The sequence below is a fragment of the Acipenser ruthenus genome, chromosome 3 (genome assembly GCF_902713425.1).
Source record: "Acipenser ruthenus chromosome 3, fAciRut3.2 maternal haplotype, whole genome shotgun sequence".
Taxonomy (NCBI): domain Eukaryota; kingdom Metazoa; phylum Chordata; class Actinopteri; order Acipenseriformes; family Acipenseridae; genus Acipenser; species Acipenser ruthenus.
The window spans coordinates 107,221,874-107,246,666 of NC_081191.1; the positions used below are offsets into that span (position 1 = coordinate 107,221,874).

A 24,793-nucleotide genomic window follows, 5' to 3' on the forward strand; every position below is an offset into this window, starting at 1 on the left:
CAGAACATCTCAAAAATCCAAAAAATGCAGATAGACATATGACTTCCATAGTTAGATCATCAAATGGAGAAAAACAGCCGTGGCGGAGAATTGAAATCAATTTACTGAGAATGTCTATAGAAATAGGCAGGCGAGCAGAAGAAGGAGCCGGAGAACACTTGGAAATTCCTCGTAAAAGGAGACGAACTGCTGGAATTGATAATAGAGTTGGGGAATTGATGGACATCAAGTGAAATTGATGCTGAATTCCTGACAAATATAGTCTGATTGTAGCTGGTGCCAGATGTAGAGAGTCCTTTGCGTGCACTATGAACGCCATAATCCAGTCCTGGTTGAATGGAGTAGGATTAATCCTGCTTTGTAAACAGAAAGTTACATAACATGCCCAACCTGTAGAGTACGAGGATCTGGTAGATGGGGCAAGTGCTGATGCCATGTAATCTTGAGCTGAATTAAGAAGTTTATTAATAGTTGGATTTAGTTGAAAATCAGCTGATTGAACTGAGGCGTTGCTGCTGGATATTGCAGAGCTGAGGGCAGCAAACTGTGGAATTTGGAAATCTGTAAACGGGAAAGAGCATCAGCTGCATTATTAAAAATGCCCGGTACGTGGCGAGCTTGTATTAGGAAGTTATTAGAGACTGAAATCCATACTAGCCACCGCAGCAATTGCATTATAAGGGCAGAGGAGGAACGTCCTTTATTTATAATATGCACTGTAGTTGAATTATCACAGTAAAATAGTATTGATTTCTTAGACCAGAGATGACCCCATAGCTGGGCAGCTGCTACAATTGGGTATATCTCTAGTAGAGCTGTGGATTTTAGATGAGGAGATATGTTCTCGATTTCCTCAGGCCATGTACTGCAAAACCATTGATTATTAAATAGACCTCCGAATCCCAGAGATGAGGCATCAGTAAATAAAGCCATATCGTGAGGAGCTGAAATGAAATCATCATAAAACATAGAGAGACCGTTCCAGTGCTGAATAAGCGCAGACCACATTTTAATGTCTTTCCTAGCTTCTGAAGAGATATTTAAATAGGAGTCCAGATTTTTTGCTGTTGATGCCAGCGCTAGCAGCCGAGATATAAACGTCCTCCCCTGTGGAATGATACGTATTGCAAAATTAAAGTAACCCAGCAATGAAAGCAGTGCCCGTTTTTTAATTGTTTTACTGATCTGAAAATCCTGAATGAGCAAACGAATATGGTTAAGTTTAGACTCAGGCAGGCGGGCTTCAAACTTTTCTGTATCTAGAATGATTCCAAGGAATTCCAAAGAATGAAGGGGACCGATTGATTTTTCTTCTGAAAGCGGAACGCCAACTTCAGAAAATAAGCTTTTAAGATTGGAAATCGCTTCTGCTGGTGCATCTGAAGGAGGAGAAATTACTAAAAAATCGTCCAGCAAGTGGAGCAAGAACGGGACATGATAGACATTAAGGAGAATCCAGCATAATGCTTCCGACAGGGTATCAAATATCTTCGGGCTGCTGCGGCAGCCGAAAGTCAATTGAGTGGCAAAATAAAACTTCCCTTCCCAGCATATACCAAACAGGTGCCGGAGAGAAGGATGGATTGGCATTACTTTAAATGCGTCTGATATATCTGCTTTTGCTAACCAGGAACCACGACCTGCTAATTTAATTGAATGTATTGCGTCTGCAATAGTGATGTAATGCAGGGAAAATTGATCTTGGGGAATTAATGAGTTAATGCTGCTGGTGCTTGACCCCCGTGGTGCTGATAAATCAATAATAAGACGCTTTTCCTTATGGCAATGCCGATAGGATTAATTCTATATACTGGAAAAGGAGGAGCTAAAAATGGACCGACTATAAATCCTTTCTTAATTTCTTTTTCGATGAGAGACTGCACTGATTGTAGATCGTGAGTTGCTGAATAAAGATTTTTGCTTTGGAACGAGGAAGAAGGAATTTGAGTAAGACCGGTTGAAAAACCATTTTTTAATCCGTCGATCAGGTAATTAATTAAGTTACTGTCGGGATGATTCTGTAATTTACTTGATAATGCCAGGATGTTTATAGGAGTAAAGACGGTGAGCATCGGGGAAAGTCACTTGCGTTTTAAAGGGCAGATTGTATTAGAGTGAGCGTCACCGCAATTGCTGCACATGTGGATAAAATTGCATTGCCTATTCGAACAGAAGCCAGTATTGAAATTGTTGCAGATTTGTCTTCCTCCTGAAAATCTGATACTGCGCCCGTATTTGTCTTTCCTTGTAGATTGATCGAGGGGAGCTGAAGAATGTATAGGATTAGGTACTGAAAATCTGTATGAATTAGCGGCGAAACCGGGTGCTTTAGAAGTTGATGCAATTGCAGCTTTAGGGCAGTGGGCTGTTGAATGAGCTGTTGAAGCGCAGACCCCACATGCATTAGCCCTTAAACCACCGAAAATTCTATTAAATAGATCTGGATCAGGTTTAGCCCAATTGACGATGTGATTATCTGCTGCCAATATTGCTGCTGCTTTTGCAGAGAATGCTTTATGATACTCATAAAACATAGTCCCGCCGTATCTGACAGACAGCTCCACGATGTAATATTCGTAAGATTCCAATTCAGCTCTGCGGTTAGGGTATACCGAGCATAACACATCCCTGAATATGGAGAAAGCAAGGACAAACTCCCCTAATGTAAGATTTTTAAGCAGTCTGGGATCTCTGGATTTTAGAGTTACCGCCAAATCTCCACAATCGACTACTCTATGGTCCAAGAATTCCGAAGTCGTCATTAATAGTGAAACAAGATTAATGTCCTTACCTTCGAGAATGACACGTCTGATTTGTGGAGATATAGTGTGACGTCTCGCTGCAGTTGGAGAGGAGGATCCGTATGTAGATGCAGTAGCGAGGTTGTATATTGGAGGATCTGCTTCGCTGGCTGAAATTAGGACTGGACCGTAAGAAGCTGTAGGTGGCGCTGCAGTATTTGATGCTGAAAATAATGACTGCGCTGTAGATTGTTTTCCCTGGACACCCTTTTCTCTAAATCCGACAGTTGAGAACTGACCGAAGATAGAGTATCGGAAAAAGGCTGCATAAATGATTTTATCTCGTTGAATATTTGCGAGTGTTGGGTTTCAATGGCTGGCTGCTGGTTAGCGGTGCTAGTTGTGGGGGTGGTTAGATCCGGAATAGACTGCCTACTGTCTGTTTTAGGACGCTGAATGGCTGGGCGCGGCTGATTATGTTTTTTCGGAGGAAAGACTGGTTCTGCTGAGATTGAATTGCAATAGAGAATGAAAAGAGACTCTCTATCACTCCCTGCCGGAATTGCATTACCATTTTTAAGGAGGGTTTTTATCAATTTATTCATGGGCCAGTCCTTCCAAAACAATCGATCCGGAGGGGCGTCCTGAGGCCGAAGACGCTTGGATCGCCGCAGATTCGATGTTTGGGTGACAGGAACGGTAGGCAACATTTGTACTGGAACCTGGTCGAGAGCCTGATCAGGAGCCTGATCAGATGTAACTGAAATAGCAGAAGGGGAGAAAAAACGGAGACTGGATGGACCCTGGATTGAAGCTGAAGGAGAATGATCTGTTAATGACAGAAAATCCTGGGAATCCTCAGAATCCGATGACAGCTGCTGTAAGTACTCCATTATTGAGGTACGCAAATGTAGATGGGTCTTGAAATCGCTTAGGTTTAAGCCAAAAAACGAAAAAACACAAGACAGCGAGGTAGAGGTGACTAAAGTTTAAATAAGGTAGGTTTAATTGGTGACAGCAGATGATAGGTTGTTGGTGCCTAGCTCCGCCCCCTGAACCCCACCTATAGGTTAACATTTATTTTGGGGGTTATTATGGTGTTTCTTACATACAACAGTCAAGACAACAACTCAATGGCTGCTTATTGCATTTCCAACCTTAAAAATGCACAAATACACACATTTTCCAAATACCAATTTTGGAAAGTGATACTTGATGTATGTCTGAGGAAAATAAAAGCGCTTGGCAAAATACAATGTGTTGCCCTTAAACAGAGCACACAACTTGTGGAAAAGATATAGACACAGAAAATATATTTGCCAAAAATAAAAGCCACTGCTTGCAAAGCAGATTAAAGGCTGATTATTAGTTATTTTACAGGCATATAGCTTAACTGTTGTCTGTGTGTATACCCATGCTACCACACCAATATTAAATCACACGCCTGATCTCAAATAACAGTGAAAGAAAGAAAACTTTTTCAACAGCACAAGCAACTTGAAAAGCAGCTCTCCAAACTGTTTGAAAATATGTTTTAATTGGCTTTCCTATTCATATTGGATTAAATTACCACAGGGTAGCTCTGTTTTGATTTTATTAGGAGTTTCTGATGTCCTGTGAACAAATCCTAGATGATTTTTCTATGAAATATCTATAATGTTCTATAGAAAAAAAAGACCTGCAGTTTTTGTTGTTTTCCTATAGATGTTTCTACAGATTTAGAGTATTTTGTAGAAATATATCATATTAAAACAACCCAAACACAAACTAAGCATTAGACCCAGATATGTGTACATACTGTGCCCTCTCTCATAATGGTGTGAGGGTAAATATTATTCAAAATGGAAAGCACCTGTAACTTTCAAATGTGGGTGTTCCAAAAAGAAAAAAAAGACAAAAACAAATCAATTGCCACCTCTTGAAAAGGAATTAAAACAAGACGTTATTGACAAGAACACAAAAACAGAGTACTGGTAATGTTACAAAATGAAAAAAAAACATGTAAAGGTTCATCAAGAAATATTGTTATGTTCATATTGGTGCTCTTATTTATTCTATTTTTAAAATTAATTTAATTATGTACTAATGTATTCTTTAGAGTTGAACTGCATTTACAAAATCTTGAAATGTATTTTGTGTTTACGACTGTAAGTCGCCCTGGGTAAGGGCGTCTGCTAATAAATAAATAAATAAATAATAATATACAGATTGAATCCGACTAAAAAGCACAGAAAGCACATTTTATATCAGAATATTTACCCCTCTCACCCATTATTTTCTTTGCTCATTCATACTGTCTCATTGCACTTTATGTCAAATGATAATAATGGAATTATGTGTAATTATATGTATGTTACTACTGTCATTACACCTAATTCTGCTTAGAGAACTCAATCACTGTAACACAATGCTACCCCTTTTAAAATGATACTGCAATTATATATTAAACTTTCTACTTCACTGCTCCCATTTTCTTGTCATTAAATGTAATATAGTACTTATCCACTGGAAATAATTATTCAGTGAATGGACATTATACAATTAGAAAAATGGTCTTTACACAGGAAAGTAGTTTCATGTATGTATATAAGGCTAATGCTGCACTCCCTGTGGGCAGTCAAGAACAGTATCTTGACATGAACAGGATCTAAACCACTCTTGTACTACAAGTGGTTGCTTCCCCAGAGGTGGTCCACTGTTGACTCTATGTGCTGGGATTTGGACTGGACTTATTCTTAAGATGTAAGAAAGAATACAAATTAAGTAACACTATCTGGACCATGTACAAAAATTCTGAATATTTCCAAAAACAGTTATAAAAATAAATAAATACATAAATAATTAAAATCCTACGCAATGTATCACCATTTTAACAACAGCAGTACATCTCTGTGGCTGCACATACCATAAAAAACATATTTTCATATGTCAATTATTACTGTTTAACATGAGTTAAGTAAACATGAAAGCATTACCTTTCCTACATACTGAGGCTCCGGTCCTATGTGTTCTTCTAAAACAAAGAACTGGTTCCAGACCCATCCACGCTTTGGCCGATGGTGCACCTCAGTCTCCCCTTCTATGTGCTTGGTTTGATTTTTAGTCACTTTCATTGAACTATGATGAGATGTCCCATAGCACCTCTGAACAAAGCAGAGGCAGACCAAGACAGGGCAGAGGCAGGATGTGGTCGTAATTCTCATGGTAGGAAACTTGCTTGGAAATTTCCCTCTACCTTTGTAACGATAATCCTTTCCCAGCTCAGCGCCGGCAGTGCTCAATCCAAATTAGGAGGCCAGTCCAAAGAGTTCTTTTAAGGTCCATGGTTTAACTGCCCATTAGGGGAAATGTCAAGCTTCATTTACATCATGGAAAGAAAGGAATAATCTTCAAGTTATTTTATTTTCAGAGACCTTTACAGCAGGTGAGAACCACTGACCATTTTGTTTCTGTTGGAAAAGAAAGAGAAGAAAATTCCTGAATCACCTGAAAGAGTAGGTATTACCAATCTTTCACAGTGTAATATTGGACATGCATGAAGAAACAGGAGAGACAATGCTGAACTTGTTATGTGATATTGCATTCTGCCCTGTATAGAACTGAATATTAAAATAATTATGAATTATATGTTAATGTTTGTTTTGACATTTTAAATCCTACTTAAAGTTCATGCATGAGATTTAGTCTTGCTTTATTATACTGGATTTTGTTTCCTTTATTATACATATATGTTGGGCAAACATGTTCTGCACACTAAATAAACCTAAAGGTTAATACTCATTCTACTATATGTATGTATTTGTATATTATGATCTTAGTTTCAGAATAATATACTTCATATAATTGAGAACAATAGATCAGTAAACATATTTAGGATTCTGTTGCCAGATGTAAACAGCTACTGTTCTCATTCTGCTTAAAATAGGAAAAAAACAACAAAGCAGAAAGTGCTGATTTTGTCTGTGCAGCTTGGCTTGAAGAGAAAAAAAACCATGGCCTTCTGATAATCATATTTGGAAAATGGAAGTCAGTAAACCCCCAGGCTGTGTTTCAAACAAACACTCACGTCTTTGATATTTAACAAGTTTGATTTGTCTTACATTGAAACTTCACCACACAAATCTTAATTCATGCAAGCAAACCATGGTCAGTGTTGTACAGCCAGGGGCTGTACCTGGGGTCCTTTACCCACTCCAGGACTCTACGTTTAGATGTTTAACTACTGGCCCCTTGGGCCACTGAGCTAATGTTTTTACTGGCCTGGATGCAATTTTATCTGGCCCAATACATTTATATATTTTTTCATGACGGTTTTTATTTTCAGTATGTTTCTAACTGTGTATGGTAACCAAAGAGAGCTCACGTCTCAAAAGAAAGTGGCTAAACAAAGCATTTCAATATATGTTTCTTCAGCCATTAAGCATGCACACATATGTGTGCTTGTCGGAAAATGAAAATACTGTATTCAAGATTTGAAAATTAATGTGTACAAATGATATTCACAAGCAAACCCGCAACCGAGCTGTTCCTAATTAGGGATGGGTCAGTGTAGTCAAATACACGATTATATGAAAAAAAAGACAATTCAAATAGCATATTACATATTCTAGTACACAAAAAACCTTATACATTAGCTACTAGTAGAAGCAAACATGTCTTTATTTAATTTTTTTAATGCTGATGTTTAACATCAAGGGCAGCAGTGTGGAGTAGTGGTTAGGGCTCTGGACTCTTGACCGGAGGGTCGTGGGTTCAATCCCCAGTGGGGGACACTGCTGCTGTACCCCTGAGCAAGGTACTTTACCTAGATTGCTCCAGTAAAAACCCAACTGTATAAATGGGTAATTGTATGTAAAAATAATGTGGTATCTTGTAACAATTGTAAGTCGCCCTGGATAAGGGCGTCTGCTAAGAAATAAATAATAATAATAATAACATGTGTTATGTCAGTCTTAAACCAGTTGTTATTTGCATATTAAACCTAATTAATTATGCAATGCTTGTAATAGCAACACTCAACATTAATCATATTCTGTTTGAAAATGTTGCCAATTTTATTGCTTTGTTTTTAGCTAATGTTAAAAGATCCCATGAGTTCTGCTGTAACAACTGTACACAGCAGCTTCTGCAGCTATTGCTAGCCAGTCATGAAACAGCTTCTGGGAACATGGCACTGGTGAACTTTGAATGTGTGAACTGAAATAAAATAATGTATATAGCAAGTGCTAAAATAAGTAATCCAAACTTGGGTAACTTTGAAATTAGAAAGGTAATTTAACATTATGATGAATATAAAGACATACTAAATGTTAAGCAGAACAACACAGTGACTAATAAGAAAAGGCAAGATACTTGGGAGTTGGAAAGACGTTCTTTTTCAACTCTGGACTGCAGTTCAATGTAAAACATCTACTGTTGACTTTCTGTTTTGAATTACTTACAGGTTATTGAATAAACAAAGTAACTTAGATTCATCTGATGTCAGTACTTGATGGCTAGTTGTTGGAATGTATTTTCTGTTGTTTTGGTTACAATAGTTGGTTACACTATTAAGATTATTTTATGAATATTATTTGTTATTTGTTAAAATTAAACAGAATATTTTGGTTGATATATAATAGGTGTTATTTCTATTCTGAATACACTACAGCAAAAATTATTATTTGGTGGTTTGACAATATTAGGCTACTGTTGCTTTAATTGGAAGAGATACGCGCTGTGACATTGCCGCTGTATTTTAATTCAGTGTACAAAAGGAAAAACTTTTGCTTAAGGAAATAGGGTATTAAACGAAGAAATCTTGTCTTGGAAATTGTTTGTACACTTTGTGAACCCCGTTAAACTTTACCTGCTTACACTGTTATGCTGTCTACTTTACACACGCATTTGCCTTTTATTCTTGGTAGCGTAAGGGACCAGAGTTTGGGTAATCGAATACTCAAAGATGTTGCACCCTGTGTATTCAAATAGGAAAATATTCGTTAAAACTAAAATATATCGGTTATTTTTTTCTCTCACTGTAATTTACCTGCTTGTTTGTAATTTCTCTGTAAGAGAAACCAAAACTAAATCTCCTCATAGATAGTAAGCACTTTATAGATATATATATATATATATATATATATATATATATATATATATATATATATATATATATATAAATTGTACAGGACTGAGTAAAATTCCAATTGAATAAAAAACAAAACAACTAAACAACTTCGGATAGCGCTTAGAGTGACCGGCAAAGCTCTAAGTTCCTCTGAGTTTAAGTTTTCACCATCCAAGCTGACGACGAGGTAAACAGACAGCCCTTGTTTTATCCCCTGCTGTGTTGGCACTGAACTCTTCTGGAAAAAAAGGGACGTGAAGGACTGCTGTGCTGTAAGTAGTTCATCTTGGGTTGTCTGTCGGGACTGTATTATAAAATAACATTTGCTTACTAAGGTGGGTGTACATTAGTTTGTATTACATGCTGGACTGAGGTTGCAGTCTCTTCGGGGCATCACATATATATATATATACAGTACTGTGCAAAAGTTTTAGACAGGTGTGAAAAAATGCTGTAAAGTAAGAATGCTTTCAAAAATAGACATGTTAATAGATTATATTTATCAATTAACTAAATGCAAAGTGAGTGAACAGAAGAAAAATCTAAATCAAATCCATATTTGGTGTGACCACCCTTTGCCTTCAAAACAGCATCAATTCATCTAGGTACACTTGCACAAAGTCAGGGATTTTGTAGGCATATAGTCAGGTGTATGATTAAACAATTATACCAAACAGGTGCTAATGATCATCAATTCAATATGTAGGTTGAAACACAATCATTAACTGAAACAGAAACAGCTGTGTAGGAGGAATAAAACTGGGTGAGGAACAGCCAAACTCAGCTAACAAGGTGAGGTTGCTGAAGACAGTTTACTGTCAAAAGTCATACACCATGGCAAGACTGAGCACAGCAACAAGACACAAGGTAGTTATACTGCATCAGCAAGGTCTCTCCCAGGCAGAAATTTCAAGGCAGACAGGGGTTTCCAGATGTGCTGTCCAAGCTCTTTTGAAGAAGCACAAAGAAACGGGCAACGTTGAGGACCGTAGACGCAGTGGTCGGCCAAGGAAACTTACTGCAGCAGATGAAAGACACATCATGCTTCCCTTCGCAAACGGAAGATGTCCAGCACTGCCATCAGCTCAGAATTGGCAGAAAACAGTGGGACCCTGGTACACCCATCTACTGTCCGGAGAAGTCTGGTCAGAAGTGGCCTTCATGGAAAACTTACGGCCAAAAAGCCATACCTCCGACGTGGAAACAAGGCCAAGCGACTCAACTATGCACGAAAACACAGGAACTAGGGTGCAGAAAAATGGCAGCAGGTGCTCTGGACTGATGAGTCAAAATTTGAAATATTTGGCTGTAGCAGAAGGCAGTTTGTTCGCCGAAGGGTTGGAGAGCGGTACACGAATGAGTGTCTGCAGGCAACAGTGAAGCATGGTGGAGGTTCCTTGCAAGTTTGGGGCTGCATTTCTGCAAATGGAGTTGGGGATTTGGTCAGAATTAATGGTCTCCTCAATGCTGAGAAGTACAGGCAGATACTTATCCATCATGCAATACCATCAGGGAGGCATCTGATTGGCCCCAAATTTATTCTGCAGCATGACAATGACCCCAAACATACAGCGAAAGTCATTAAGAACTATCTTCAGCGTAAAGAAGAACAATGAGTCCTGGAAGTGATGGTATGGCCCCCACAGAGCCCTGATCTCAACATCATCGAGTCTGTCTGGGATTACATGAAGAGAGAGAAGCAACTGAGGCTGCCTAAATCCACAGAAGAACTGTGGTTAGTTCTCCAAGATGTTTGGGCCAACCTACCTGCCGAGTTCCTTCAAAAACTGTGTGCAAGTGTACCTAGAAGAATTGATGCTGTTTTGAAGGCAAAGGGTGGTCACACCAAATATTGATTTGATGTAGATTTTTCTTCTGTTCACTCACTTTGCATTTTGTTAATTGATAAATATAAACTATTAACATGTCTATTTTTGAAAGCATTCTTACTTTACAGCATTTTTTCACACCTGCCTAAAACTTTTGCACAGTACTGTATATATACACTGTTTACTGTTCAACTTGTGAAGGCAGCATGAGACTGTCATAGAAAGACCTGGAGAAGCTTTGGCTTTCACACAACTGCACTCTGGTCTGACTGAAGCCAGGGCCTACAAAAGAGCCAAGACTGGCTATGTTTACAACTGAAAAAAAGGACTTGTACGCTATTACCTTTGTAATATGATAACTTTTTAAATGTATCTGCTTTTTCGGAGGGTTTACAACAAACCTGTCTGTAGCCTGAGGTGGGTGTTATTGTATTTGAATTGTGTTGATTCTATACTAAAATGGTTTAATGAAAGTTGCAATTAAAAATACATTTGGGACATATGATATAGTAAAAAAAAAGTATATATATATATATATATATATATATATATATATATATATATATATATATATATACACAGTCAACCTCGCAAATAGCAAAAGTTAACAAATCTACATTATACACAATTAACATGGTGAACAAAAACAATAATAAACAACTTACAGTTTTACACAGAAATCAAACATTGTCGATTGTTTCACATGTTTCACAAAACACACAGTTTGAAAGGAAAGTTCTGCTGACAAGCTTGTTATGCCAAATAACCGGAGCTTTAAAGCCAATTGAACTCATTTTTCGCTTCTCACTCGTTATGAACTGACACTGTAACCAGCTGCACTTGGTAGCTGCGAATGAATAAATGAACGATCTGTTTCTAGTCAGCGGTCAGTCACATGAAACAAGACTGTCAAGTAGATCAGTCACATGAAACGACAGTGTTGAGTTATCCACTAGTCCACTATCCACTAATAGTTTTTATCCCTTCGGTACCCTTAGTAATAAGTGTCAAGTTATGAGTAAAGCGTGGTGTCGAATTAAAAAATGGAGGCAGGATGCATATATTTTATATGGAGAAAATCCGGGACCAAGACTGTTTGTCAAATTAAGTGAAGATGTCGAGTTATCTACCAGTCGAGTTAACCGAGGTTGACTGTATAATATATATATATAAACACATACACATACACTGTTAACCATAGCAAAGACAGAAAGGACAGCACAGTCTGTTAAACAAAACATATGTAGACTATTATAAAGATGAAGTTTATTGGTATGATATGTGTACGCATTGTATATTATGTACGTGTATTGAAAATCAGTTGCATCTCTGAGGCGTATCTCTCTGAGGCGTATCTCCCTCAGGCGTATCTCTCTGAGGCGTATCTCTCTGAGGCGTATCTGTATGAGGCGTATCTCCCAGGGAGGCGTATCTCTCTGTGGCGTATCTCTCTGAGGCGTATCTCCCTCAGGCGTATCTCCCTAAGGCGTATCTCCCTGAGGCGTATCTGTATGAGGCGTATCTCCCTGAGGCGTATCTCCCTGAGGCGTATCTCTCTGAAGCGTATCTCTCTGAGGCGTATCTCCCTGAGGCGTATCTCCCTGAGGCGTATCTGTATGAGGCGTATCTCCCTGAGGCGTATCTCCCTGAGGCGTATCTCCCTGAGGCGTATCTCCCTGAGGCGTATCTCTCTGAGGCGTATCTCCCTGAGGCGTATCTCTCTGAGGCGTATCTGTATGAGGCGTATCTCTCTGAGGCGTATCTCTCTGAGGCGTATCTGTATGAGGCGTATCTCCCTGAGGCGTATCTGTATGAGGCGTATCTCCCTGAGGCGTATCTCCCTGAGGCGTATCTGTATGAGGCGTATCTCCCTGAGGCGTATCTCCCTGAGGCGTATCTGTATGAGGCGTATCTCTCTGAGGCGTATCTCTCTGAGGCGTATCTCCCTAAGGTGTATCTCCCTGAGGCGTATCTGTATGAGGCGTATCTCCCTGAGGCGTATCTCCCTGAGGCGTATCTGTATGAGGCGTAACTCCCTGAGGCGTATCTCCCTGAGGCGTATCTCCCTGAGGCGTATCTCCCTGAGGCGTATCTCTCTGAGGCGTATCTGTATGAGGCGTATCTCCCTGAGGCGTATCTGTATGAGGCGTATCTCTCTGAGGCGTATCTCTCTGAGGCGTATCTCCCTAAGGCGTATCTCCCTGAGGCGTATCTGTATGAGGCGTATCTCTCTGAGGCGTATCTCCCTGAGGCGTATCTCCCTGAGGCGTATCTGTATGAGGCGTATCTCCCTGAGGCGTATCTCTCTGAGGCATATCTCCCTGAGGCGTATCTCCCTGAGGCGTATCTCCCTGAGGCGTATCTGTATGAGGCGTAACTCCCTGAGGCGTATCTCCCTGAGGCGTATCTCCCTGAGGCGTATCTCTCTGAGGCGTATCTCTCTGAGGCGTATCTCTCTGAGGCGTATCTCTCTGAGGTGTATCTCCCTGCGGCGTATCTCCCTGAGGCGTATCTCCCTAAGGCGTATCTCCCTGAGGCGTATGTCTCTGAGGCATATCTCCCTGAGGCGTATCTCTCTGAGGCGTATCTGTATGAGGCGTATCTCCCTGAGGCGTATCTCCCTGAGGCGTATGTCTCTGAGGCGTATCTCCCTGAGGCGTATCTCCCTGAGGCGTATCTCCCTGAGGCGTATCTGTATGAGGCGTATCTCTCTGAGGCGTATCTCTCTGAGGCGTATCTCTCTGAGGCGTATCTCCCTGAGGCGTATCTCCCTCAGGCGTATCTCCCTCAGGCGTATCTGTATGAGGCGTATCTCCCTCAGGCGTATCTCCCTCAGGCGTATCTCCCTGAGGCGTATCTCTCTGAGGTGTATCTCCCTGCGGCGTATCTCCCTGAGGCGTATCTCCCTGAGGCGTATCTCCCTGAGGCGTATCTGTATGAGGCGTATCTGTATGAGGCGTATCTCCCTCAGGCGTATCTCCCTGAGGCGTATCTCCCTGAGGCGTATCTCCCTCAGGCGTATCTCCCTCAGGCGTATCTCTCTGAGGCGTATCTCTCTGAGGTGTATCTCCCTGAGGCGTATCTGTATGAGGCGTATCTCCCTCAGGCGTATCTCCCTCAGGCGTATCTCCCTGAGGCGTATCTCTCTGAGGCGTATCTCTCTGAGGCGTATCTCCCTGAGGCGTATCTCTCTGAGGCGTATCTCTCTGAGGCGTATCTCTCTGGAGCATATCTCCCTGAGGCGTATCTCTCTGAGGCGTATCTCCCTGAGGCGTATCTCTCTGAAGCGTATCTCCCTGAGGCGTATCTCCCTCAGGCGTATCTCCCTCAGGCGTATCTCCCTGCGGCGTATCTCCCTGAGGCGTATCTCCCTGAGGCGTATCTCTCTGAGGCGTATCTCTCTGAGGCGTATCTCTCTGAGGCGTATCTCCCTGAGGCGTATCTCTCTGAGGCGTATCTCTCTGAGGCGTATCTCTCTGAGGCGTATCTCCCTGAGGCGTATCTCTCTGAGGCGTATCTCCCTGAGGCGTATCTCTCTGAGGCGTATCTCCCTGAGGCGTATCTCCCTGAGGCGTATCTCCCTCAGGCGTATCTGTATGAGGCGTATCTCTCTGAGGCGTATCTCTCTGAGGCGTATCTCCCTGAGGCGTATCTCTCTGAGGCGTATCTCTCTGAGGCGTATCTCCCTGAGGCGTATCTCCCTGAGGCGTATCTCTCTGAGGCGTATCTGTATGAGGCGTATCTCCCTGAGGCGTATCTCCCTGAGGCGTATCTCTCTGAGGCGTATCTCCCTGAGGCGTATCTCTCTGAGGCGTATCTCTCTGAGGCGTATCTGTATGAGGCGTATCTCCCTGAGGCGTATCTGTATGAGGCGTATCTCCCTGAGGCGTATCTCCCTGAGGCGTATCTCCCTGAGGCGTATCTCCCTGAGGCATATCTCTCTGAAGCGTATCTCCCTGAGGCGTATCTCTCTGAAGCGTATCTCCCTGAGGCGTATCTCTCTGAGGCGTATCTCCCTGAAGCGTATCTCCCTGAGGCGTATCTGTATGAGGCGTATCTCCCTGAGGCGTATCTGTATGAGGCGTATCTCCCTGAGGCGTATCTGTATGAGGCGTATCTCCCTGAGGCGTATCTCTCTGAGGCGTATCTCTCTGAAGCGTATCTCCCTGAGGCGTATCTCTCTGAGGCGTATCTCTCTGAGGCGTATCTCTCTCTCACTATTGTTGTCTTTGACATGTTTTTCTTTTAGCAGGTACCATTCTGCCCACTCTGTAGAGCCGCAGTGTTGGTACCGTGGTAATGTCACTACTTTGTAGGGTATAGCCTACACCATTGTGCATGCTATGAAACCTGTCTCTCTCACTCTCTTTTTTATACATATCATTTTAGCACAGGCATACGTCAAAAGAGAACAAATTCGCTTTTTCATAAAATTAGGAAATGTAAGATTCCAAGAGAAAATAATATATGGGTCAGAATATATTGCCACACAATAAGCTGGTTTTGAGTCAAAATGCATGACCGGCACAGCCAACATTATAGCACTACTAAAGGATATTGTTGACTACATATTGTTGTCATTTTAATGGCACTATTGTGTGGATGAAACTACACATGTAACAGTGAAATTAAAGGAAGAGCTAACTGATAAAACCTTCTAACTAGCTAATTTAAAAATATTCACCATCCACTTTGTGAAAATTAGAGTTTCACTTCAAAGCTATAGTATAGCAGAACTATCACCACAACTTTTTGCAGTTAGAGGGGGATAGTGAAGTGAGGACTGAATACCTAACATAGTATAAATCATTAAATAGTGCTGTCTGTAAAATCATGATTTAATATAAAGCTCATTTTCACATTTAAATTGTAAACACCTTCAAAGCATGTAACATAGACTACATAGACTACACAACTGTAAAGGCTTTAGCACATTTCAAGAGCACCATGAAACACATATACAATGCAGAATGATATGAACTATACAAATAAAATAGAATAAGATAATAATCCACCTTGATATATGAACAGAAAAAGCATGGTCAGCATTCCTTCAAGTTCAAGCAGATTGGTGGCCAGGAATAAATAAACTGCTCACACCTGATATTTAGCAGAAGCAGACAATACACAAAACACACAAACTAAGCACAAAGAGGTTTTTAGACATCCAATATACTTCACTGCATTAACAATCAAGCTGATTACAAGTGAACAGTTGGCACAAATGTCTTTGGTTCTTGATTATGACTATTAAATTAAGTCTTTTTTGTCCTTCATAATTTCTGCTGATGAAGTGCTCAATAAATGATGAGGTTCCTCAAAGGTAGGCAAACCTTTAACTGTGCTATCTTTGTAACAAAGACAAACAATCTCCTGAAGCCAGTTCTGACTCGGACCATTTTCTAATCTTTGTATCTCTGGAGCTTCACTATCCTTAAGAATAATAGATAATATCCAATAAACAGTTAATATGGAAGTAAAAGAGCAAATATTGAGACAAGGTAACGTCAATTTGTGTGGTTTTAGAAAAAGAAATTTCACATTTATAATGTCTAATTTATTTAAAATGGAATTATTGTATTTAAAAGGAACATGTTGCTATGAAGGCTGTTCATGATTTGGGAAAGTATTTGATTGCATAATTAAATTGACTGTTACTATAAGTAGAAGCAGCCCTGTCATAAAGTTGTTGTCGTCATCCACCCCAGGCATTTTTATTGTAATGTATTTCAATAAACAAATAAAATGGTGAAATGAAAGGGCAGTGAAAATAAACACAAATGCCTACCCCAGGAGAAAGATGATCATATGAATCTCTCCAATCATCACATCTTCAAAACTGCTTTTTGTTTCACTTCTGTTGACTGACCCTGAATGTATTTAGTTTCGCACATTGCTGCTGAGAACCCCAGCTGGAAGAACAGCAAAGCACTACCTCTTGCGAATGTCTCAACACACGCTGGGATTCCTCTGCATTTCAAAACAGCAGCAGCTTTCTGTTGATGTCAAACTGCAGACAGCTAATGTAGAAGGTCAAACACATATCATAGGCTGGGTTTCCACACAGTTTAGAAATTCCATATTCTAGGGGATCCCGAGTGGCGCATCCAGTAAAGGTGCTCCGCCCCGGGTGGGTGTTAGGTCGGCCAGGGTGTCCACGGCTCGCCGCACACCAGCGACCCCTGTAGTCTGGCCGGGTGCCTGTGGGCTTGCCTGTAAGCTGTCCGAGAGCTGCATTGTCCTCCGACGCTGTAGCTCTTGGGTGGCTGCATGGCGAGTCCGCAGTGTGGAAAAAAGCGGAGGACAGCGTGTGTTTGTCTTCACCCTCCCGACGGGGTGGTAGCGGTAAGCTGAGCCTAAAAATAATTGGCCATTCCAAATTGGGAGAAAATAATAAAAATAACTGGCAACGACTAAATTAAAAAAAAAAAATTCTCTCTCCACTGTCATGACTTATGTGACATAGCACACACATACCACACACATTCCTCACGCTATTGGAAGTGGGGGTCTACAACACAACTACTTTAATGAGTAAGTAGCAGGGTTCCAAAAAATATGGTGTTCCACTCCTCACGTGTTGCTACAGCTGTTTAAATAATGTACCTGTATTTTTCTTTTCATTGTTAACATCCTGACAACTTTTCACCTGTACAACTTTAAAGTCTGTTTCAAAGCTCTTTTCAAAATGGCCGAGGACCTCCTGGTTACAAGCCCTTTTCTTTAACCACTGGACCAAACAGCCTCCTTATGTGACATCATTTATTCAATGTTTTAAACAATTACCGTTTGACTCATAAAAAAGTGCTTTATAGTTTAGTTGTTTTATAAGCAAGGTTAAAAAACATACTGAAGCTACTATAAATAAATAAAAAAAATTAAGCCCTTTGCTATAAATACATAAATAACAAAGCCCTTCACAAAGCACAGAAATATATTTTTTTCATCCTTTACACTTTTGTTATCTTCATGTTTGGCCGTCGGATAGCCGATTGCTTTAAGCAGAGACTTTTCTGTCCCTTAGCAATAAGATGCAATTTAGTGTACACCAGCCTTAAGTAGCATCTTTCATGGGTACCTACAAAGGAAAAAAAAAGTCAAGTTTGTACCCCAAAATGTATAAAATTAGCATAGCTGTATTATTGCTGTGGGCTACCGAAGCACCAGGCTTGAGCAACTACCTAGAGAGTTAAAGTAAAATCTGTTAAACCTAATTCATTGAGCAAGATTTGTTTTAAAAAACTGAAAACATGAAAAAGAAAAAAAATAGTTGTTTCCATTAATTTGTTCAGATTTGCTGAAGCTACGTTTCTGTATGAAAACTTGTATATATTCTATATGTATGTGTATGATAGGTTTATAATAAATATATATGTAGTCACAACATGTTTAACAAATAATACAAGGATAGTACACAGCACTTTCTTCTGGAATTTATTTTATTTTGTTGTAACAGGGCGAGCAGCCCTGTACGTATTTATTTATTTTTAGAACAGGGTTTCCCCCTACGCCCCTGTGCAGTTTATTTTGTGTTTGTGGTTTATTATTATGATTTAGTTATTGTATTTAAATGAAGACGAAAGCCGTGTCTTTTTGGTGTATGATTTATTTGTATTTATTATTGTAGTTGTATTTATTGACGGCGAAGCGCCGTGTGTTTTTGTTTTTCTTTTAAAAATACCTTGTGGGAATGCATGACTGTCAGCTAGTTATTACTGAATTAGCTGGCAGTCACGCATAATAATTGTACTTGTGCAGATTGTGGCCGAGGGGTAATAGAAGAATTGCCAGCTAGTTAAACCCCTCGGCCACGATATAAAAGCCTGCAGCTCTCTGCGCTCGAGGTGGGTGTATGAGGAGCGAGAGTGGAGAGAGCGAGGAGAGAGAGAAAACGAGCTTTAAAATATGCAGGAACAGTGACAGCGACGTCCCAGCCTGACCTATATTTGTATTTTGTGTTCGTGATTTGTTTTATTTAAAATATTTATTTTCACTCTGTGAGCAAGTTTCTTTTTGTTTAAACCTTTGATTTATTTTTGTATTTAAATAAAACGGCGCCACCTTTAACTGCAGTACTTGCCTGGTGTCAGTATTTTCAGTTCGTGCTTCTGCCTTGACGGCAGATGACTCAGCCAGCCTGCCACATTTGTATTTGTGTAATGCTATGTCTGGGTTTTCATTTTGTTTCCCTTGCTTTTTTTATTACATTTTTTTGTGGCCAAATGAGGCAGACTGCACTCGCAGTTCTTCACCACTATCTAAAAACTTTGTGGAAACCCAGTTTAGGAAAGCTGCACAATACCGCTCAGACAGAAACATTTAACTATATCCTCCCATATTTTAATATCAGTGAGGTCATTTGGAAGGAGAATTTCTCTCCCTAAAAGAAAACTACATGGAAACCCGAATTACCCGGAAGGTCCTATGAAAACAGCGTGAGAAAAAGGTTTCCATGGTAACCTTGCCATAGTCTTGAATAGTTGCTTCATAGTCATGTAGCAAAAGACTGCTGGGATTATATATGGAGCTGCCAGTCTTAGACTCTCAAAATCATTGATACCCAATGGGGAAAAAAAGACATTTTCCCATTTCCTGAAATAGTTCGTTGGACTGGTTAAGCTGGACATAGATGCTAAAGTTCTTAAAGGTATCAGACATCTGTAGACTTTTATTAGGACTCAGGATGGTCTACATCCTTACTTATGGTATATACTGTCATTGTACAGCAAGTCAGGCTCTGTTTGTCTGTTAAAACTTTTTTAAATATAGTTTTACAGTTTCACCATTAATTTGCTAATTATCACTTGCCCGCAAATCCAGCTTAATGTCATGGAGTTTAAGAATGTGTGCATATGGTCATTTCCAAGTGGTGTAATTACTTTATCCACTTCAAAATCTAAAATGTACATATATCTCTTTCAGCTTCATACCAGGGTTAATCACCTTGACATCAATCAATAGATTATTGCTCACAATTAACCGCCCTCAGTCAAATATATTTTGCATATTAAAAGCAAACTTGTTGAAGAGGTTACCACATTACTGTACTACACATTTAAACTACATTTTGTAAATTAGCATGTCTACATAATTTATGTATCCTCTTTAAACAGACACATTGCATTACATTGTAAAAATGAGTGAACATGTTATAAATGGCAACATGTCTGTGCCACTAATAGTCTCCTTATACTCTTTACCCTAAAAAAGCTTGTGAACTGATGCAAGATTTTGAAATTGAATCAAATATTTACTGGTTCCCTGCTGTATACTCAGCAGGTACCATAAATATGAAAGGTACACAGGTTTACAACAAGCTGGTTAATTTTCACTCCTTTTTGCACTGTAATGTAAGGTATGTGCACATAACTTATGTGCACATGCTAATTTTGAACCAGCATGACCATCTAAAAATGAATAAGTTACCATCTCTGACCAGGACAGACCAGTGCTGGTCATTGCTGGAATTTCCAACAAGGCATCGACGTTGTGTAGTGGGGATGCAGTTCTAACCTTCACAATGGTTCAGTGAACACTTCCTCTCTACAATTACTATGTAGCAGCTTATACCGAGATGCTTTCTGTATGATAGTGCTATCAATTGAACTGTGCTTGAAATGTTTCTCTAAAATGCTTATCACTTTCATACTTTATAGATTGAGTTCAACAAAGTCTTTGTGTTTGTAGGAAACCATGCTCATACAGATAAATGAGCATAGCACCCATTCATTTGTTATATCCTCTGTCCAAGGTACTGTCCAAGGTACGACATGGTTTATTTAGATTTCCAGAAAGCTTTTGACAAAGCATACATGATTCATTCTCACACTGAACACAGTAGGGATTCAAGGAAATGCATGCACATGGATTAGGGAGTGGTTAACATGTAGAAAACAGAAAGTACTGATTAGAGGAGAAACCTCAAAATGGAGCGAGGTAACTAGTGGTGTACCACAGGGATCAATATTAGGTCCTCTGCTATTCCTAATCTACATTAATGATTTAGATTCTGGTATAGTAAGCAAACTTGTTAAATTTGCAGACGACACAAAAATAGGAGGAGTGGCAAACACTGTTGCAGCAGCAAAGGTCATTCAAAATGATCTAGACAGCATTCAGAACTGGGCACACATGGCAAATGACATTTAATAGAGAAAAGTGTAAAGTACTGCACGCAGGCAATAAAAATGCATTATAAATATCATATGGGAGATACTGAAATTGCAGAAGGAATCTATGAAAAAGACCTAGGTGTTTATGTTGACTCAGAAATGTCTTCATCTAGACAATGTGGGGAAGCTATAAAAAAAGGCCAACAAGATGCTCGGATATATTGTGAGAAGCGTTGAATTTAAATCAAGGGAAGTAATGTTAAAACTTTACAATGCATTAGTAAGACCTCACCTAGAATATTGTGTTCAGTTCTGGTCACCTCGTTACAAAAAGGATATTGCTGATATTGAGAAACCAGAATTATCCCGGGTTTAAAAGGCAAATCTATTGAGTCTTGAACAAAGAAGACTACGCGGTGATCTGATTCAAGCATTCAAAATCCTAAAAGGTATAGACAATGTCGACCCAGGGGACTTTTTTGACCTGAAAAAGGAAACAAGGACCAGGGGTCACAAATGGAGATTAGATAAAGGGGCATTCAGAACAGAAAACAGGAGGCACTTTTTTACACAGAGAATTGTGAGGGTATGGAACCAACTCCCCAGGAATGTTGTTGAAGCTGACACCCTGGGATCCTTCAAGAAGCTGCTTGATGAGATTCTGGGATCAATAAGCTAGGAACAACCAAACAAGCAAGATGGGCTGAATGGCCTCCTCTCATTTGTAAACTTTCTTATGTTCTTATGTTCTTACTTACTGAATCTGTAGCAAGCTTTTGAAAGTCTGCTTGGTTTTCATTTTATATACCATCCAACTTACTTGCTGTTGTTGATAAGACCGCAGTGAAGTATATTGTATATCTATAAAGCTCTTCATTTATCATTTTAGGGAGACTAACATTTTGCAACAACCAGCTGACTAAATTACTATAATGTGTCAAAAACAATAAAGCTGCCATTTTAACAAAAATAAGTGATTAACAATGCCAGTTTCATCTTTTATGAAAAATGTCATCCCTAGTACATACAAAAATAAATGTCCTTGATATTCCTGGAAGGAAGTGATTTAAAAAGTCATGAATGTAATGTATATATTAAAAAATAAAGAATACTGATAAATAATTAATTAAAAGAAAATCTAACTTATTCAGCTGTATTCACATGTTCAAAGCAGGTGCACAAAAACAATGACGTGTTCATTATTACTTCAAATCAGTGATATGCACTTTGAAATCGGCATTATTGATATCACTGGATGAACTGTTTGGTATGCTTTCGTTGTAATGGATGGGTTTTGAACAAAGTGGCAGACAGAGGTTACAGGATAGGAAAACTGCTTTGCATGCATACAGAGACCATTGAGATATCTATTTACTCATGCCAAGTCATTGTAAGCAGTCATAATGGCATCAACCTTCAACAGCAAATGGCACACACTAAAGTAATTCAAATTGTTTTAGATCCTTTTAGGATCCTAATATGCTTCCAGTAGGCTTTATGTAGAGCATAATTTTCCATTGAAATGGATGTTCATACATTAGTTCCAAGTTTTAAAACTGTATAGTGGTGAGTATTCATGAAAATACCCAATACAATTACAATGTATTTTACAGCTTGACCATCCATAGCTTTTGAACCATGTTTGAATTGCAGTATGTGTGAGTTGTTAGATATGTAGGAAAAAGACATCATGAACTGGACAAGTACATAATTTTCTGTAATTTCATTGAATGGGTGTAGCTCTGAATACAAAACAATCTTAATCAAAATCTTAATCAACAGGGCATCAGATTAAATCTAAATGTATACATAAAGTTGGATGAATGTGCTAATAAAAATAACAAAACCCAGCTTCTATTTGTCTGAATCATAGAAATTGTAACTTTAGTTACCCTCCTGCTTTATATCTCCTCTCCCTGTTTTTTTAGATCTGATGCTGCTTAGTATAAACTGCAAACTGGAATGACACACAGTGTTACATGTTTATAAAAAACATATTTTGTTCTATTTTTATATATTGTTATATATTATAGATTTAATCTACCCCAGGGATAGAATTATTTTTTTTTCCCGTCGCTTTCAATTGCAATTAATGTAACTTAATAAACAAGACTTTACTCCTTCATATCTGACCCAAGATATTGACTGGAGAGCTCAACTTTCAATTTCAGAGTGCTAATAATGGGGAAGCGGATCAATACAGAACCAAAAACGTGTGGGTAAATCACTCTCCTGCTGTATTTTAAGCAAACAATTTCACATTCCGTTAGGTTACATTAGGCCAGCAGCATCTGACCCAATCTTACAATATGACAACATGTCTTTTAACCATCACTGCCTCCCATGGAGGGGCCATGTGTTATATTTGCACTTTTAATTGATCTCATAAAATCCTTTCTGCAGTAATTGGGAATTCAGTAATACAGAAATATCTTATATGTATTATACCTCATTTCTAAAAAAAAAAAAAAAGGAATCTTTACAAATTGGATGAGAACAGTCCATCAAATCACTTTTTAAATGGATTTGAAATGTTACAATTGCCTTTAAAAAGCCATTTCTCTCACCATATTGTGTAGTACATGCAGTATGTTTTGAAATGACTCTGGGTGTGTAAATGTAACATATTTACCGAGAATGAAGCATGGAAACCAGAGCACCATCTTTAACTAAGGTTCGGGAGGAAGGACTGCCTCCTACATGATTGCAGGGTTGTGGGTAAACAGTAATCTTACATGGCCTCATGGAAGTCTCAGCAATTTACAATGGAAATAACTTTCCCCGATTATTTTTAAATTGAAAAATAACATTAAAATCAGACCCCGTATGCCCAACCTTCAACATTGCGTTACCCAATTTATTTATTTATTTATTTATACAGGAAATTACCCCATTGAGGCCGAGGCCTCATTTACAATGGGGTCCTGTCATACACAGACACAATCATACATAAAACAACACAATTCATATTTGTGTGGTCCAGCCTCAGGCAATAACAACAAATAAACAAAGGAGCAGTAATACAGTAGTTTTAAGCAAATCCCTTGTCACAGGATGACAGGCGGCAAGGTAGGGAGACTCGGAGACAGACGGCAGGTGAAAGCGCTACAGCGCGTATTTATTAAACAAAACACAACAAAATAAACAGTTTAAACAAAACCAGATCTTACACATACAAATAACACCTCTACACTCTCCAGAATCCTAACACCAACTAAACCTGGGCGCTCAGTGCTCCCTTATATACACACCTGTGCAGCAATTTACACCCACTTAATCAATTAAACCCTCCACCACATTCTCACATGTTTTTAAAGTGCTAGTGAATTAACCCTTTAATTACCCACCACCACTACAAAACACACATATACACCCACACTATAAACATAGGGCAGTACCCTCATTCTGCCACATCCCTACATGCTCTTTATAACCAAAAAATGAGAGGCTATCAAACTCCATTCTTAAACCATGTGAAAAAGTTGTTCCAGGATTTTGGGTCGATAAGAAAAAGCCATTTCTCCTAGTCGTAGCCTTATCCTTGGGACTACTAAACTACCAGAATCATGAGATTGCAAACTATAACCAGTATTGACCTTTTTGACCAAAGTACTAAGATAATTGGGAACCATAGCTTTAATAACTTTAAAAACGAAGCAATACCAGTGATAAAGCCTTCGATGTGTCAGTAAGAACCATCCTAGTTCGTTATACATCTGGAAATGATGTGTCAAAAAAGGACACTAAAACAAAACGTGCAGCATGAATTATATATTACATCCAATTTTTGCAAAGACTGCTTGGAAGCAAACTGATAGATAAAATCACCATAGTCCAAAACAGGTAGCATAGTAACAGTCACTAACTTTAATTTGCTAGCCTGAGAAAAAAAAAAAAGGAAACCTAGTTTAGGTCCTAATTTTGAAAGCAGTTTATCAATGTGATAATTAAATGTAAGATGCTCATCGATCCATATACCTAAATATTTATAGGAGGAAACTT

General features: G+C 39.2%; 1 protein-coding gene across 3 annotated transcripts in view; it reads right to left on the bottom strand.

The window, feature by feature from the left end:
- Window positions 1-24,793, bottom strand: part of LOC117394873 (cadherin-18-like) — a 250,425-nt gene that overhangs the window by 81,153 nt on the left and 144,479 nt on the right. For all 3 annotated transcript variants that reach the window (XM_033993548.3, XM_033993545.3, XM_033993549.3), the window contains one exon: window positions 5,717-6,190. In XM_033993548.3, coding sequence (XP_033849439.1) covers window positions 5,717-5,944 — 228 coding nt within the window. In that variant the 5' untranslated portion in view covers window positions 5,945-6,190. The remainder of the gene's footprint in view (window positions 1-5,716; window positions 6,191-24,793) is intronic.